At 37.9% G+C, this 18,387-nt stretch overlaps 1 protein-coding gene across 3 annotated transcripts; it reads right to left on the reverse strand.

Moving 5' to 3' along the window:
* Positions 1–530: 530 nt before the first annotated feature.
* Positions 531–16,582, reverse strand: LOC143892530 (early endosome antigen). Of its 3 annotated transcripts, none has more exons than XM_077397227.1 (8): positions 16,359–16,582; positions 14,315–14,422; positions 6,447–9,392; positions 6,032–6,286; positions 5,781–5,930; positions 3,807–3,932; positions 3,305–3,451; positions 531–1,063 (listed from the first exon to the last, which is right to left on the reverse strand). In XM_077397227.1, exons 2-8 carry the CDS (start codon positions 14,393–14,395, stop codon positions 809–811), a joined length of 3,960 nt encoding a protein of 1,319 aa, XP_077253342.1. In that variant the 5' UTR covers positions 14,396–14,422; positions 16,359–16,582; the 3' UTR covers positions 531–808. The 3 variants fall into 3 exon arrangements, with proteins under 3 accessions (XP_077253342.1, XP_077253343.1, XP_077253344.1); XM_077397228.1 differs by having other exon boundaries at positions 14,315–14,431; XM_077397229.1 differs by lacking the exon at positions 3,807–3,932.
* Positions 16,583–18,387: the final 1,805 nt, after the last annotated feature.

Raw genomic sequence — 18,387 nt, forward strand, 5'->3', positions numbered from 1 at the left:
CAAACTAGGACTCATTTGTATGTTGTGGTTTATCTACGGTGCCCTCTCGGCGATCGGAATAAAAATTCTGGGAAAGCTATCCCAAAACTGTCTAGAAATGCCGTCTCGGAAATCCAAACAGGGCCAACGTCTATTCACATTTTTTTAATGTAAATTATAACATTACTCTTGAGAAATTATTAGATGAGTGTTTATTTTAGGAATGCTACGCCCATGCTATGATTATGGTTTTTGAGCTGGTGGACCACGATTAGATTGTATCAAGTGGCCTAACAGAACAATACAAACGAACCCAGTGTATAAGCATATCTAGCCACCCAGTGTATAAGCATATCTAGCATCAGGGTTGTTTTGAACAATGACTTACAAAATTAATCAAATGTTAATGCACTAGTAATTAAAGTATGAAAGAGAATCAAAAGGCAGAAACAAAGCAGTGCTAAAGAAAGCTTCTGCCTTCAATTATGATAAGCAATCAGAAGTTTGCAACAGAAACACTCAAGAACTAATGGACATAACACAAAATCAAATAGAGCAATCAGAGTTAAACCTGATTTTGCTTCCTTTTAACTACAAACAGCAATCAGAAGCATGTGCAACAAAAATACTCAATAAGTTATGGAAATTATACAAAATCAAATAAAGGAAGCTTCGGCATAGCTCTGCACACGGGTAGGAATGGAATAAAAACAGGTTTCCAACCCAAAATGAAGATTTTAAATAACCCACACCAATTTAGCTGTTCTAATCTTTGTAAAAAAAATAACCAAATACTACATTACTGAATGCAAAAAATGCTAAACATGGACTAGTATCGCTTGCCTAGAACGATGCCGATGATCACAGATACCAGAGCTATACCTAAGATGACTTGGAAGTTCATCCCGGAAGAAGAAGACCCCATCGTTTGAGTCGGTGTAGTAGAAGACTCTGGGGCTTGAGTAGGTGTCGTTTCGGTTTTTTTCTTACTCTTCCTTTTCGGTGGGGTAGAGACGCTTGATCCAAGTTCTCTGGATGTCACCTCTAGCCCTTTCTTTAACTCAGCTTTGATGCCTTCTTTACCCTGCAATCACAATGAAAACACATAAGTATCTTGGAAACCTTACCTTCTGTTGCCGTCCCAATCACATTGCATCATCATTCATCAGAATGTGCTTAAAAAACTAGGTGAGTTGATTCAGCATTCTTAGACTCGGGTCAAGTTTTAGGTAAAACTTGGTATTCGTAAAACAAGAGGAAATTTTGATCAGGTACTAGACTTCTTTTTGTTTGAAAATTTTGTATCATGTTCTAAAAAAATCGATCTGGACCCAAAAAAAATCAATTTTTTACTCTATTTGATGTCTTTGTGTTTGTAAGAATGGAAATGGGCCAGACCTAACACCACTTCAAACTTTCATCTACCTTTTCTTCTCTCTTAAATCCACAGGGGTAATATGTCCACTCAATCTTTGTATTGAGAGAAATAACTCTTCAATTGTGATGTGACCAACCACTCCTCATTCTCTTATTCACCGTTTCAAGATCTTGAGGGAAGGTGATCGTGGAAAAATTTATAGCATGTTCTCTATGTGAGTTTTATCAATGTAATGAATCAATAAAATAAGAAACAATGTCTCTCAAATTGTACTTTTATAATTAGTACACATTAGTCTTTTAATGTATATCATTTTCAGATTTCATATCTGTTACAAGTAAAAGTAGAAAACTTCGATTGACCCAATCAAGTACTCGACCAAGACTCAAAACACTCATCAAATGCAACTTTTTTTTTAATGACAAATGATACTAATAAGAAATGGGCGACAAAGCCCGAGGGACCGAGATGGTCAAATACAAGCCAAAGCAAAAAGGAAGAACAAAACAAAATCTACACTCCTCAAGGAGGAAGATAATCAAATGCAAATCTCAAAGCATAATTTCTACAAGTGCAATATGCAAACATTATAAGGACCAATGAGTCAATGACATAGGTACCACTACTTTCTTCTGTAAAAAGGGATCTAACTTGTGAATTCAACATTGTGGAACTGGAGTCTAACCCTCATGAGATGCAGCAAGGTATACCTAAGACTTACTTAACATAGGCTACATCTTGATAGGTGATACCTCGACTATCATCAGATGCATAAAAGTTATAGCTACAGCAGAGAACTTAGTAATGTCTCAAATTTCATCAGTAAATTAAAGACGCTTTACTCATTTTCATCCAATTGCATGTGGTTAACTACGTCGAAGGCACTGACATATGCATTTCTTGGTACAGTCAACAAAACAAAAGGGAAAAATGGTTGCCTATGACTGTTTCAATAGAACGAAATTATCATCACCTTACCTCCACACATGCGGTGAATTTTCTTATCTCTAATGCTCATTAGCCAAGTGAAGAAAGAAAGAACAGTCTAACATAGTGCAAGTGTAGGTAAAAAAAAAAATGTGAAAGCATGACTGTGATAAAAGAAGATTTCAGAGATGGACTTCTCACATTCGAAACTCTTGTATTGTGAATTAGATACGGATCAGATTCTTATATTCCCAAATTAGTGACTGACTTTTTGGAAAATCAGATTCCAAACATGTTGTAGGAATAAGCAATTAGAAATCTATAAATCTGACTGTCTCCTTCACCTCTCTGCTGCACAATATAAGCTGATAGATCCATTCATTTGATACTCCAAACACAGCTCTAAGTCCAAATACATGATATGAGGTACTCAAATAAACCCGACGAGATAAATCACACAGCAATCAAAACAACTGATTTGATACAGTTGTCAAAACCAGAAATAGTAACCCAGGCAAAAATAAATAAATAAATAAATTTTGCAAATCACTTTGCAAACACAGCACAACCAAACCATCCATAACATAGATAGAGCTTCCTAGATGAGAGAATTATACATGCATAGCTAAGAAACAAAGATACCCAAAACCAGCACAACCCAACAAAGAAGACATCATGACCATGAGGCCATAAAGCCAATAATTGAAACCTCACTGCTGAATGGGAACTCGACCAAGTCAGTTGAGACTCGACAAGTCCAAATTCTGAGTTCAAAAAACATTGGCCGATGTCTGATCATGTTGGGTGGTATATATAAAACAGTTGAGTTTTTTTTACCAGCAGATGTATCCAACTCGAAAATCAAAATGCTGATTTTCTGAGTTGGAACCCTTTTTTGAACATTGCATCAAGTTGTAATTCTTACTGCTGACTTCATACCCAAACACATCATAGCCATTCTGCTTTAACCACAGACTTCCCTACAAAATTATAGTAATAAAAAAATAATAATCCACTTGCCTGCTCCTCGGACTTGGTATTTACAGACTTCAGCTTATTCTCAAGTTCCGCCATCTTCTTTTCCACTTCTACAGTCTGGCTTAATTTATTCTTCAAGTCATCCAACTCTACATTGACAAGAGCGAGTTTTCTTTCTTCTTCTATTCCCTGCATGAGTTACAACAGTGACAAACAGTTCAAAATGCCGTGAGAATGAAAACAATCATTGTAGATAAGATAACAAGAATACCCTCAAACTGATGTAAAATGGCTATATTTTTTAGATACCCATGAAACAAATATTAGTGGATGGAGAAGTAAAAGAGTAAATTAAACTTAAAGAATAATAAAAAACAGATCAATTGGAACATCTTTATCATTTATGAAAAGCCTCTTAGCATTGTAGTGGAACTGAAATCTGTTTGTGTGTGTGTGTGTGTGTGTGTGTGTGTGTGTGTGTTTATGGATGGAATAGTGACTTAGTCTAAGATTCCAAACAAACAACATTGAATAAAAAACACACCTTCTCCTTATATTCTGCATTGGCTAGTTGTAATTTCTGTCCCAGCTCCTCAACTTGCTTTACTAGCTCCCCAGAATGATTCAAAGCAGCTTCTAGTTCACTATCTTTTCTTAAATCTGCTTTTTTCTGTTTGATTAAAATCTTTGGTTAAACATGCAGGTCTACAATGGCTTGTTAGTTAGGCCCTGTTCGTTTGAGATTATGACAACCGATTGTGAGCCCCAACCCTATTATTGGGCTCAAAATTACATTTAAATTTGAGTACAATAATAGGTTTAGGGCTGACAAGCCGTTGTCATAATCTGAAACGAACAGGGCCTTAATTCAACTCTGCAATTATGTAAATGAATAAATGACAACAAAAATTCCATGAAGAAATGTGATCTCTTCAAACATAACTAGTTCGATAACATTTCAATGTGATGCAACTAGTTCCCATTCCAAAGAACAAAAGAAGAAGATGAAATAGTTATGTTAAGGCTCTGTTTCTTTCGACGTAGAAATGGACGTAAAATTTATTTTATGTTGTAAAAACTATGATTTGGCCGACACTTCGAATTTATTGCCGACACACGTGTTGTGTCGTGTCCGACACGACACCTGTGTCCACACGTGTCGACACTCCTTTAGACACTTTTAGATATGCTGCTAGAACTGTTAGCAATTTATATGTATCTATGTGTATGAGTGTGACACTATTTCTAGTTTTTTAGGGGTTTCCATGTCAGATACCTCGTATCCGTGTCGAAACTCGGCACATGAATCCTTGTCCACAAATCATGAGTATATGTACTTTCTATTTTTAGCCGTGTCCCCGTTTCTAAATTTTGGGAGTTTGACGTGTCCGACACCCCGTGTCCGTGTCGAGACGCGACACTCGTGTCCGTGTCCACAAATCATAGTGTAAAAATGAACATAAAACAAATTTTAAGTGTCGAAAGAACGGAGCCAAGTGTAATTTCTATGTAAAAAACATGGGCTTCAAAGGTATAAAATGATTTACTTAATAAATCAGTCATAAACACTCATAATGGAAATTAAAGATTTATAAAATAAACAAAAACAAGATTTATGTCAATAGCGGCCTTTGTAACTATTAGAAGAAATCTTCTTGATGCTTTCCTCTACACACCAGATTCATGCTACACTAACAAGGGAAGACAGATTATTTACAGGGGTAAGAGAAAAAACAAGTCCTAAGAAACCTTTTGCAAGATCAACTACAATTAAGTCAAACATGGTCATTTTTCATTAGATGAAAATAACAAAAATATATGGCATACCAACATGCCACAGACAATGGTGCTTGCTGATCTATGGGAACATGAGACCAAGGTTTTAAATCTCGGTTCGGTACAAAATTTCGGACGAAATCTTGTAAAAATTTCACCGAAATTTCGGAAATTTCCGAAACGTTTCACCGAAATTTCCGAGCCGAAATTTCTGAAACGTTTTGGGGAAGTTTGGTACTTTTCCGACTCACTGTGAATTTCGTTTCGTTTTACACCGAAATTTAAAACCATGCATGAGACAAGATAGTACAGAAACCTAGAAATGTATCCTTTAAGTATCGCCATAACCAGTTCTAATGCTTATGAAGACGGACATATTTGGGTGACCGACACATAATGGTCACAAAAAAGTAAGGTGGTAAAATATTCAAAAGACAGTACCTAAAAGCATGGATTTTTAGCAGGCATTCTGCTTCTTTCACTTAGGATGTCAAGGACAGTTCAGTAGAATCTAATTTTTTTCCCAATAAATTAAATCATTTCCATAATTTCCAACGCAGCACTACTCTGTGTAGGGAGGACATTTTGGAATTGATTTTGTAGTAGACTTGTAGGACAGTGTATATAATAGTTGACACCTAAAGAGTCATGTAGGACATTAACCTTAAAATATATGGAGTACTTGAAAAAAGTAGCAAGGCACAAGTAGGACATTAATCGTGAAAAATGATGGAGGTAGAACCTGTTCAGCTATGGTGGTGTGAGCAAGATTTAGCTCCTCTTGGAGTTTCAGCACTTGTTCATCTAAAATACCCCTTGTTCTTACATGGTCCTCCAGTTTGGAAGTTATTCCTGCCTCCTTTTCAGCTGCCATTGCCCTAATGCTTTCCGCCTGCAACATAAATGGATAATTCAAGTTTCATTAATTAAGCTATGCAAGTTGTTGGAATGTTCCTCGTGATGCTTTTTACAGACAGATAACGGCACCACTACCTCTTCTTTCAATCGGCTTTCAGCCAACGTCAAATGTTGTTCAAGTTCTGCGATACGAGTTTGCATTATAGATTTCTCGGCGATCTCAGCCTTGAGATTTTCCACCTCAGAATTGAGAGTGTTTTCCCTTGCCTTCTGTTCATTCAGCTGGCCTTCCAGCTGGCCTTCCAGCTGGTCTATTAATGCTTTCAGTTCTTCTCTTGAATCTTGATATGTTTTAGTGAGAAGATTGTTCTCCTCCATCACAGAAGATATCTGGAAGAGCAGTTCTTACTCAAATCAGAAAGTTTTGGTCCATAGAGATCACTTAATATTTTGTTAGCATTAATCACCAAATTTAAACTAAGCACGCCATAAACATAATTTTCCAGAGTATTGAAATTAAAAAGAAATTTCTTAGAATAAGTGACCAAACCTGGAATTGTAGCCTCTGTCCTTCAGAAGCAAGTTGCTGTGTCAAATCTTCTATCGCCTTCTTTGAAGAGTGAAACTGCTCAACTGTTTCCTCCTTCTCAACAAGGATCGTGTTCAACATCATTTGTATCTCGTTCATCTTGGTCTCATATGCTGCCAGTTCCTGAGTAAGCTTCAAGTTGGCCTCGGCTAGACCTTCACTCTCTGTTTCAAACTGGCTAGCCTTGCTTTGCATCTCTTCCACAATGCCTTCTAGGTGCTTTATTTTTAGCAAAGCCTCTTCTAGTTCAACCTTTCGACTTTCAGCAACCCCAGATGCTTCATTGGCATGTTCTTCATAAACTCTCACTTGGCTTTCAAGTGTATTCAGCTTCTCATTCAGGTCTTTGGCTTCAGAATCTTTATGTGTGAATCTCTCAATAGCTTCATGTAGTTGTACTTCAGCTTCCCTGATACGAGATTCAGTTGCAAACTGGAATTCTGATGCTTTTGAATGTTTTTCTGTTAACTCGGTTATCATTTTCACATGAGAATCCAGTTGTTCGACAGTTGCTTCCTTTTCTGCGAGTGAAGAGCTTAGCAGTTCCTGAAGCTCATTCACCTTAATCTGATGAGTTTCCAATTCTTGCTTGAGCTTCGAGTTTGTTTCAGACAACAGTTCAGTCTCTGAGAAAGACTGTTCCGATATGCTTTCTGCCTCTAAGACCTTTCTTTTGAGCTCATCAATGGTGTTTTCCAGAGTTACCAATTTCGCTGAACTCTCTTCCAATTTGCCCTTCAGGGATGCCTCTCTTCCACTTGCTTCCATAGCCTCATCTTGATAAATCTTGGCTTGATCTTCAAGACTCTTCAGCTTCTCGGATAAATGGTTAGCTTCAGAGTCCCTTTGGGTGATACTTAACATTGCTTCTTGGAGTTTAAGCTCCGAATCCTTGGATAGAGATTCATGTAACAACTCTAGCTCTGAGCTTCTTGCAGTAGCTTGCTCCATCACCCTTCCGTGTTGCTCTAATTTCTCTTCAGTGTATTTAAGCTTTTCCATTACCTCACTCTCTCTAATACTGGAAGCCTGGAGATCATGGTTGCTGATTTCCAGTTTATCCTTGGCTGATTTCAAGTCATTTTGAAAAACCTCCAGAAAACTCTCCATTTCTGAATACTTTTCACTGGAGCTCTTTGATGCATCTTCAAATTTGTTCCTTTCTTCCATAATTACATTCAATCTTTCCATCAATTCTCTCTCCTTTTCATTTGCAGCTTGCAGTTCAATCTCGAGGCTGGACAATTTTGCTTGAGTTGTCTCCAACAATCTTCCCTGCTCCTCAAGCTCCTGGATCCTGTAGTTAGCAGCTTCCAACATTAGCTCCAATTCACCCACCTTTTTCCCAGCATCCTCAGTTTTAGAGTGCGATAATTGGATCAAGTCTTCCAGTTCAAGGCTACGCTGATGTGTCGTACTTGCTCGGTTCTCATGTTCAGCACATTTCTCTGCAACATCCTTCAACTCTTGTTCGAGCTCAAAATTTCTTTGAGATGACCAACTCAGAGAAGATTCCAGTAGGGTTGCCTTGTCTTTATATTCCTGTAATTGGCTTTTTAGTAGTACACTTTCTTCCTCAAACCCTCTCAACATGTCTGTGAGCTCTGCAGTTTTCTCAGAGAATTCTTGTAGTTCTTTATCAACCACGCTACTTTTTAGCTCGGCCATATTTAGTTGTTGCTCAAGCTCTGTACCCCTCTGTTCTGCAGATATCAAAAGGATCTCGATCTCTCTCAGCTGAGATTTTGCCTCCTCCTCGGCTGCAGTGGAAGATTGAATTATGTCCTCAAGTTCAAGGGTCCTTTGAGTGGCAGTAGTACCAACAACCCTAGATTCTTCATGGAGTTCTTCAAGAGACTTCAACTTCTGTTCCAGCTCCGCATTTTGTGACAAAGCTTCTGAGAGAAGCTCGTCTGATTTGCGGAAATTATCATCTGACAACTTCAGTTTTGTCTCAAGTTCATTGAATAACTTCTCCATTAGCAATGCATTATTTTTGAACTCATTTATGACGGCTTCCCCAGAATTAAGCTTTTGCTCCAAATCCATAACTTGGGATTTCGAAAGTTCCAACTCAGCTCTAACAGAAGAAAGCTCTTCCACAGTGCTCCGAAGTGTTTCTTCAACTTGCTGATTCTCAGCAATCTTATGATACTGCCCTTTCAGTTCTACCTGTAGAGAAGCCATCTGATCTTCCATTTCCTTCGCACTCAGTTTTGCCAATTCCAATAACTTCTCAAACTCCAAAGCCTTCTGCGACTCGGATTCAGCATGTGAACCACTCTGCTTACTAAGGTCCTCAAATTTCTGCGCCTCGGCCGCTGAAGTTTTCAGCTCTTGTTCCAGGTCTTGCATCTTCTTCCTTGAGATTTCTAGCTCAACTGTTAGCCCATCAAATGCTTCCTTCACATCAATCAGGTCTTTGTGCTTTGCCTCTTGAGCTCCCAATGCTTCTTGGAGCGCATTAACTTGTGAACTGTACTTCTCTTCTGCTTCTCTGATCTGTTCTTGCAATCTCTTCTGAGCGACTTCAAGCTCTTCACAATGTTTATCTCCTTCCTCCAACTTCTTCTTTGCAACTATAATCTCCTCCTGCAGGTGAGCTTTCTCAGATTGAGAATGCTCTAATTCTCTGACCGCTTTTTCTAATTCAAGCTTCATCTTCTCTTGGGCTTCTAAGAATTCTTTGCTTTCCATTGAATTGCTTGAGCTACGTTCTATAGCAGATGGATTATTTTCTTCTGCTGCTGCTTCGCCGGTATGAGAACTGTCCTTCGAATCTAATGATTCCTTCTCCACTTTTATGAATTCTCCATCCAAAGACGCTTCTTCTTCTTCTTTGTTTCCTTCATTTGTCTTTTGGTGCAAATCTCCGTTTGTCAGAGTCTCTTCCTCTCCACCTTCTACCTGCAATCAGATTTTAGCATCAGCAGATAATCATCAAGCACCATATTTTTTGGGAAGAAAATTTATTGTAAGCCCGACATGAATTTTCCAAAGTTCCTATCAAAGTATCTGCCAGAATAGGTGTTTGTACCAAAAATATATGTAATTTACGTTTTTTAAGAGTGATTTATTTTTTCGGTCTTGGTTCTTTCTTAAAGAATTAAGATACATATTTGAAATTTCCGTTCTGCGAGAACTCCCATTAAACAACCATTGATGGAGGATTGTAAGAGAGTTTTTCCCTTTGTTGGAATGCACTCTTGTGTGCATAATGCCTAATTCACAAGACATCATTATGCTTGAATTTACGAACATAGAGCATGGCATTTATATATACAGAAGTAACCAAACATTTGTGTAGAAATCCGATGGGAAAAATCAGAACACATTTTTCACCAAAAATATCCATCGAAGAAGGATTGTAGAAGTCACTAAACCTTTTTCACTTTTCAACAAAAAAATTTCTTATATCTCTCTCAGTTTTAGGTTTTCTCCGAAACCAGAAAACCTTCTCCTAGTTAGACTGAGATTAGTAAAGAACCTCACATGAAACAAGACATGTATCCCAACAATCACTACCTTGGTTTTTTTGCATTCACATGAAGATCAACTCTAGTGTACACTCTCAAGAGCACAACTCCGCACCTCCTACACATGAGCTTCCCATCCTCTCCATGGGTGCTCCGCCTGCATCGTCCTTTGCATGCGTTTTCTTCAAGTGAATACGTTTATTTGGCACCCACTCTCTTATCTTATGGTGTCTTACATGAATAGATTTAGTCCTGACATGATAGACTTGATTATTCGCTAAGCGTATATCACTCTGACCGTCACAATGCAACAATTCAACCTCCTTTCTTTCAAGTTGTAAGTTCCAATTTTAGTTTTGGGTTTCGACCGCCTAGGAAATGGAAACGTTTTGGTTTAGGTTGGATATATAATACATATATTACATTTCATATTCAATTGAATCAATTCATATAAATATAAATATCTAATATATACTGTTATAGTATACCAAAAATACACTTACGATTTTGGTTTCGGTATGCATTTCAATTTCAGTATCTATATTGGTGGCGATGGAAACATAAACATTTCGGTCGTTTCATGTTGATTTCGGTGGAAATTGAAAACAATGTCTTCCATGAAATGGGCCCACATACTAATATAAACACAGCCTATAGTAAACCTCCTCTCGTCTAAGTCTCGTGCATAATCGGCAACCACATATCCTATTAGTCGTGCAGTAGTGCAATGCTTGTCAAATATGACGCCAAGATCTATTGTTCCCTTCAAGTATCTATTAATCTACTTTACTACATTATAATGCTCCTTTTTCGAATTGAGAATCTACCAAGTGACCACACTAACTACATGTGATAAATCTGACTTGTCGCATACCATAGCATACATGAGGCTCCCTACATCACTGGCATATTAAGGGCAGCCCAGTGCATAAGGCTCCCGCAATTGCAGGGTCTGGGGAGGGCTAGATGTACGCAGCCTTACCCCTACTTTGCAGAGAGGCCGTTTTAGTGACGCAGTTGGCTAGCGGGTAGGTCTCATAGCTTTAGAGCACTGGCATATTACCTGTGATAAATTCGACATGTCGGATACCATTGTATGGCTCTCTCCTGTTTTTATTTTATGATCTAATGTGAGGGTGGTTCTCCTATCCTTGGCTTTGGGTGTGGTCTTCGGAATATCTTTAGGTTTGAAGAGTTAATTACGCCATGTCATAGGTAAGTCAGACACTAAGAACCCTTCTCGTGAGTTAGTTGGTTCGGTAGGAAATCCGAATGAGAACCCTGCTCTCATAATGACAACTAAGAAGCTTGAATGGCTTTTGAAGAGTAAAGGGAAAATGGGGTACATAAATGGTAGAATTAAGGAACTTAAGCCTAAAGATTCTACTTATAAGAAGCGGGAGGTTGAGAATTCCACCATTATATCATAGCTCCTTCATTCGATGATTCCTATAATCATTAACGGTGTTATTTTTTAAGGAAAAATTATAAATATGTAGAGTGTGCAATGTTATCATTGCAAGGAATATGGCCACATCACCCAGCATTGTCCGAAGTGATTTGATAAGTCGGATAATGGTACTACAAATACGGTGGTGGCAATAAAGGATGAGCAGAGCGAAACAATAAGATATGTTCTCACAGTCTCCACAAGTAATCCCACTTCCACTTATGATTATTGTATTCATGTATGCTTTAGGAGAGATTACTTTGATACGTTCCAAGAGATAAGGGCAGGTGTAATGTCCTTGGGTGATGGATCCACCTGTGACGTAACGTGAATTGGGCCAGTGAAGATTAAGATGTTCGATGCAATGGTTCGTACTTTGGGTGGTGTGGTGTGTCCCAAAAATACGGAGGAATGGAGTGTCTCTTGACCTGTAGCACTCCAAAGGTTGCAAGTATTCAACTACAGGTGGAGTCATGAAAATCAAACGCATCTATACAGTTCTGATAAAAGGAAAGAAGTGTGGCAAATTATATCGTCTCGTTGGGGACATGGTGAGCAGTGTTCCTAAGATCTCGATGGATGGTTGAAAGCGGTGCGCGGATGGCAAGTACTTCCGTTGGGTCTCTTTCGTAGTTGATGCAAAGATGCGTTTCCAAGTTGTAGACGATGGTAAGAAAGTATCAGTTCTCGCAATGGGGAGGATAGATCGATATCCCTCTCCATGGTTGACTGCATGAGTCAACGGGTTGACAGTAGGGTTGCAACTTGGGTCGGGTTGAGGCCAACCTTACCCGAGGAACCCTTTTTTTCCAACCCGAACTCGACCCGATTTCCAACCCAACGAGGTTCAACCCGACCCGACCTGAGGAACAAGTTTTTCCAAACGAACCCGACCCGACCCAAGTTTTTAAGCTTACGAAAAAAAATTCATACAAAATGTCGGGTTTCACTCTGGTCGGGTTGCCCAAACCCTCAACCTAAACCCGACCCGAACTCAACTAGGGTTGGGAAAACTCAACCCGAACTAGACCCAACTTTTTTCGAGTTGGACCGACCGGGTTTGGGTTGAACCCAACCGGAGTTGCACCCCTAGTCAAGGTTTAAAATTTCGGTTTCGGTACCTGTTTCGGACTTTGAAATTTCGACCGAAATTTCGGTCGAAATCTGGTACAAAACCTTAAAGTAATATTTTATTCAATATAAAATATCGGTAGAAATTTCGGCGAAATATTAAATTAATATTAAAAAAAAGATTTTTTGGGTCAAATTTCGGAAAAACCAAAATTTCGGTCGAAATAAATGACCGTTTCGGTTTTCATCGATTTCGGTGTCGGTCTCCACCAAAATCAATTTCAGTCCTAAATTTCGGATTTCGGATTTCGGTCGAAATTTAAAACCATGCCCCTAGTTGACAGGTACACATGCTCATTGACCGTTTTGATCAAGTCAGGTGAGTCAGAAATAGGATGATTCGATGGTGTGTAGCTAGTAATTCAAAATGTCAATATTGGTTTGTGGAGACAACGGACCAATGCCGACATCAACAAAAAATCTTCAAGTGGTTGGGAAACAAGCTAAGGTGGAGTCAGTTGCCTTGGTTCTCGTGCAACTTCCCTAGTTGTGGGTTTTTCGTGGAAAGCTAAATTAGAAAGTTATAATTTTAGGTTTTGAGAAACCTAAATATAAAAGTTCTTTCTCAAGACCAAGGGTCGTGGCGGCTACACGAGAGAGAGAGACAGAGAGAGAGGGAGTTTCCTCTTGGGTTTTCCTTGTGGGTTTTTCTCTCAGGATTCTCCTGTGTATGGTCTTAGGGGAGTGGATAAGTGAAAGGGTTGTGGTTTGCGTTCGGGTTTGGGTTAATCCGTTGTAATCCTTGTATTTTGTTTTCTCATAGTGGAAGATCATGTTCTTGCCTGTGGACCGGTGGAAGTAGGTAATCTTGGCTGAACCACGTAAAATCTCAGTGTTCATCTTGTGGTTTGCTTTTATTTAAACTTTTCGTTTGTTCGATGGATTTTCTCTAACAGGTTAGGTAAACCACTTTTTAAGGTAATTTTTTTAATAATAAACTTGGAAGGAAAAGACAAAGAAGGCCAAATCTGAGATTTTTTTTTTTTGGGGGGGGGGAGGGGGGGGGGGCGGGGGCGGGGCAACAAAAAAATTAAGGGAAAAATTATTTTTATATAAAAAATCAGCATACCCAAACCAGTATGGCCGTATGGGTCATTTGGATGTAGGAAAAAATAATGAAAAAAATCCATTGAAAAAAAATTACAGGGTCTAGTAGGGTTGCATTTTTCCTATAAAATAGACAAAAAGTATTTCGTATAAAAATTTCCTTAGAAGCAAGTCTCAAAGACTGGAAAACTCATTTTCCATGAAAAATTTTCCAGGATAAGTTTTCCCTATATCCAAACAGGATAGGTTAAAATTTTGTATGAAAAAAAATACAATTTTCATGGTCAACCAAACAATAGAAAGCTCAATTCCAGGGAAACATTTACCAAACTCATTTTTCATGAAAAAAAAATCCAATATAAATTTTCAGTATCCAAACTCCAAACAAGATAGATTAAAATTTTGTATGAAAAAAAAAGATTCCATGGAAAAAATAAAATTTTAATTGTCAAGTTGGGTTAAATTTTCTTGAAAATCAGGGGAGTTTTGATCCTGGAAAAAAAAATATCCAAAATAAGTTAACCAAACAATAGAAAACTCATTTCCAAGGAAAAATTCCAGGAAAACTTTTACCCCGTAAGGCCGTAATAACAGTCAATATAAAACTTGCACCTCGTTTTTCACAGAAACACCTCCTTTCCCTACTTCTAATTTCTAAAGACTTTCAAAGGATAGAAAAAGAAACCAAAAGATAGGATAGCTAGAGAAAGGGTAGAATAAAATACCGTTACAGGAGTCGAGTCAACATCGATACCAGTGTTGTCAACCAGCTTTACTTGGACCTCCACTTGGCTTTCTTCTTCCATGTCCTTTATTCTCCGGGATTAAAACTCCTGAATTAGCTAAAAGAACAACAATTAATAGGAGAAATATTAAAACAGAATGGGCTACTGATATTGGCACTACCTTTTTCTAATTGCACTAATTCATCTTGTCTTTTCTTTAATTATCATAGGGCTTATTAGGAACTGTAATAGCCTTTGGACAACTCTTTAAATAACAAAAGACAAGCTGAGTTTGTGCACTTATTAATACATAGTAGTGCCAATATCCATAGTCAACCAATATTTCAAAGAAGCGAGAACGTCTCTTGCATGAGAGAGCAACCACAAGCACATAGGCTCACTTTCCATTGCAGAAGGTATTTCACTGGGCGTATGTTGCATGAGAGAGCAGCCACATCATGAATAATGACAAAATCTCTTCGAAAGTGAGCCTATGTGGAAATCTCTTGGAAAGTGAGCCTATGTGGCTGCTCTCTCATGCATCAGACATTCCGCGAAATGCCTTGTGCAATGGACCCTAGCAAATCCCGATTAACTTGGACAGAAAGGTTGGAATTGAGACCCACCAATTTGATGGGCTAAACAACACTGGGGAGTTAAGATATAGGGAACATTTTTTTATAGGAAATAATATTTTCCATGTTAAACATATTCCATGGAAAATAAAATTCTAGGATGTAATAATAGGTTTGCAGTTTTCCTTAAAAATAGGGCCCCACTGTAGGATTATGCTCCCCCCCTTCTGGCGTGATTTGACGTCAAAAGGCCTTAAAGTCTGCCCACAATACTGTTAAAGGGGGCGAAAAAATCATCTCCCTAAAAATAAGGAAAATTTTCCAAAATCATTCATGAAAATGATTCCGGAAACACTTTCCCCTGTTTGTCTAAAGTCTCATGCCGAAAGAAACTTGTATCAACAATATAAAGGACTACAAAAATCAAAGGCAAAACTCTTCTTATAAAACCCAAAAAGAAAGCTGAAATTCAACTGCCTAAAATAATGGAGAAACGAACAGTAGATTGGACTCATTTTGTCCGTCAGATCCCTAGATCCAATCGCCTGCCACGTCTGTAAATGAATCCTGTCCAAATTAATTAATCTGGACTTAATTTAGAGATCTAATCTTAATATTTTGTTATTTTGGCTAAAGAGATGGCAACCAAAAAGCATCAAGCCGGAGATTTCGGTGTTGGAAAATCTCCAATTAGGCCAATACGTCTATTCTCTACAACCGATTAAAACTATATTAAGTTATATTAGATGATAAAATCATCGACAAAGATCCGACTTCCGGAAAAAAAATCGGGTTAAATTTTATCCAAATTTTTTGAAATTTCCATCAGTAATCTGAACTTTAAAACAAAAGTCTCAGATATAAACAGACTTGAAAAAGTACTTAAATAGTTAATTAAGATGGGAAAACGTAATTAAGATAAATAACGAGATTAACCAAAACATCTCATCTGAGTCTCCATCATAAGGAAAGGTGAAAAGAAAAAGAAAAAACTAATTCCAAAGATTTAATTTCCCCCCCCCCCCCCTCTTAAATCATCCGATCTCGAGAGATTACGAATTTTCTAAGCGATTAAATCGAGAATCGATGTGAAATGATAGAAATCATAGAGAAAAACAGAACGATTTCGATCAGAGAGCAGAAACAAGAGGATCCTCTTACAAAACGATTTTGTTTAAGAGATCTGAACATACTATTGATAATTTCATTTCAATCAATCGCATGCAGAAGAGAAAAAGGAATGAAAATTCGAGTTCCAATTTAAAGAGCTCTATGACAAAATCGATCGAACATTATAGCTAAAATCAAGCGATTTGGGAAGGATTCATCATCGATCTTTACAAAAGTTCAGAAATCAATCAAAGAATGAAAACTAAGCGAAGAGAAAACGAAACAAAATCAATCAATCAAAGTAGAACTCATATGAAACAATAGAAAACAGAGGAGTAAAATGAAAAAAATATTAATACCTGTAAGATCGCGCTTCTTCGCTCCGATTCCCTGGAAAAAAAGAGGAAAAAATCGAAGATCGGAAAGGAAGAAGATACAGAGAATCTAGAAGCTCAAACGCATCTAAACATGCAAAGAAAGGGGTGGCAAGAGGAGGAAAAGGGGGGTTGAAATTGCTCGGCTGGTGATCTAAAGACGAAAGCTTTTTAGAAGGTTTTATTTTATCGAAGGAGAATAGGAGAGAGAGAGAGAGAGAGAGAGAGAGAGAGAGAGAGATTCTTCGTATTAGTAGAAGTGCTGTGCGTGGGCCCAAGCAGCACATAGGAGTGATAGGCAGAAAGGGACTGCAAAACAATAAGCCCTTAAAGTTTGTTTTTATGACAATAATACCACAGAATTGCCGTGTTTTATGCCCATTGTATTAGGGTATGCGTGTTCTACTTGTCTCTCAGCAAGAAAGCAATAAAGCACCTAATTCTCTAGTTTATAGTTTTGGTGATTTCTACTTGACGAAAATACCCTTCAGTGTTTTAAGATTTTCTTGTAGAATAATATCTGCTTGACGAAAATACCCTTCAGTGTTTTGAGGTTTTCTTATAGAATAATACTGAAAAGAATGTGGGTGGGCTTTTTGCGTATGCCACACCCAAAAATACACTAATCAAATAATCCTAACTAATGAACCATTGGGCTTCTATATACACTGAAAGTTGATGTATAAGCTACAACTATCAATGAGTTTTGACCATGGTTTTAAATTTCGACCGAAATCCGAAATCGGTAGGGACCGAAACCGAAATTTCCTGAAATTTGATATTTCGTGAAATACCAAATTTCTGCCGAAATTTCGGAATTTCAATAATTTCGGTTTGAAATTTCTACAAAATGGCATTTAAAAAAGAAGAAGATGTTACTCGGAATTTCGGAAAATTTCAGTCCCAAATTTCGAAGCTTAATACCAAATTTCGGATTTCAGTGGGGTCCAAAATAGGTACCGAAACCGAAATTTAAAACCTTGGTTTTGACCAACCAGCCAATGAGAACTAAGGGGTTGACTAAGACTACGGTGATAATTTTATAAAATGAGGAATGCTAGGGTCAAGGGGTAAACACCTGCTCGAACGTAGTCAGGTATCCGTTGGCTATCAAGGCGTAAAATGAGATTAGGGATAAATAAAGAATCCCAAAATATCTATCTCTCTCTACTGGTTTTCACACTAGAATTTCCATGTTCCTACTCTCATTGAATGGACCCACAGTAAAAGTGGAATGATATATTTGGCCCCTTTTCTTCCATGGGCCACCCCATTCTAGTCTTAAAAAAGTAGTCATAAATACACTATAGCAGGAGTCCCTTGTGAGAAAAGGGGGTGAGTATATCACTTCCCTCCTATATGTTTAGTGAAGTGGGCCATTGAAGTTTTTTCACTACCCATTTAGCAGCCACATGATGGTTAGAATAGTCAATCCGGACTGTTGCTTATATGGTTTAGATCTCCCCGTTGACTGATCTGCTTTAGATCTCCCCTTTAATCTTCCCTTTGACCGCTGGTATATAGATCTCCCAATAAATTAATGGCATCCAAACAGAGCAATAACATGGAAATTTTAGTGCAACTTACCCGCATTGAAAGCTAACTTTCCAAGGAGAACCGGGTATTTTGGGATTTCTTTATTTATTCATAATCAAAGAGGTCTGATTTTACGCCTTGATAGCCATTGGGTACATGAGTACGTTCAAGCGGGTGTTCACTTGCTTGACCCTAGCATTCCTCTTTATAAAAATATATAGTGATATATTCATCCCCTTTTCTTCCCTGAGCAACCCCCTCTGTTGCCTTCATGACTACTCTTTTTACGCTACAAAGGGGTGGCCCGGGGAAGAAAGGGGGTGAATATATCATTTCCAAATATGAAAAGGAGAAATTGTTAATAATTTTCCATTTTTATCCAAAACTTACATCTTTCCTTGAAAATATAGGCTACTATCAGCACGACCATGTTTTGATAACGGAGTGAACTCACATTATTTCTTACTGTTTAACCACC

The sequence above is a fragment of the Tasmannia lanceolata genome, unplaced genomic scaffold (genome assembly GCF_043159265.1).
Source record: "Tasmannia lanceolata isolate RefF3 unplaced genomic scaffold, GAP_Taslan_0.1 ptg000015l, whole genome shotgun sequence".
In the NCBI taxonomy this organism is placed as follows: domain Eukaryota; kingdom Viridiplantae; phylum Streptophyta; class Magnoliopsida; order Canellales; family Winteraceae; genus Tasmannia; species Tasmannia lanceolata.

What these genes read in the sequence shown, in the direction of transcription:
- LOC143892530 (XM_077397227.1), bottom strand. Translation starts at nt 14,395, where the DNA reads ATGGAAGAAGAAAGCCAAGTGGAGGTCCAAGTAAAGCTGGTTGACAAC. An exon ending in GACAGAGGCTACAATTCCAG is followed by an intron (nt 6,287 to 6,446) that starts GTTTGGTCACTT and finishes CTGCTCTTCCAG; the next exon opens with ATATCTTCTGTGATGGAGGA. An exon ending in AAAGCCGATTGAAAGAAGAG is followed by an intron (nt 5,931 to 6,031) that starts GTAGTGGTGCCG and finishes TTTATGTTGCAG; the next exon opens with GCGGAAAGCATTAGGGCAAT.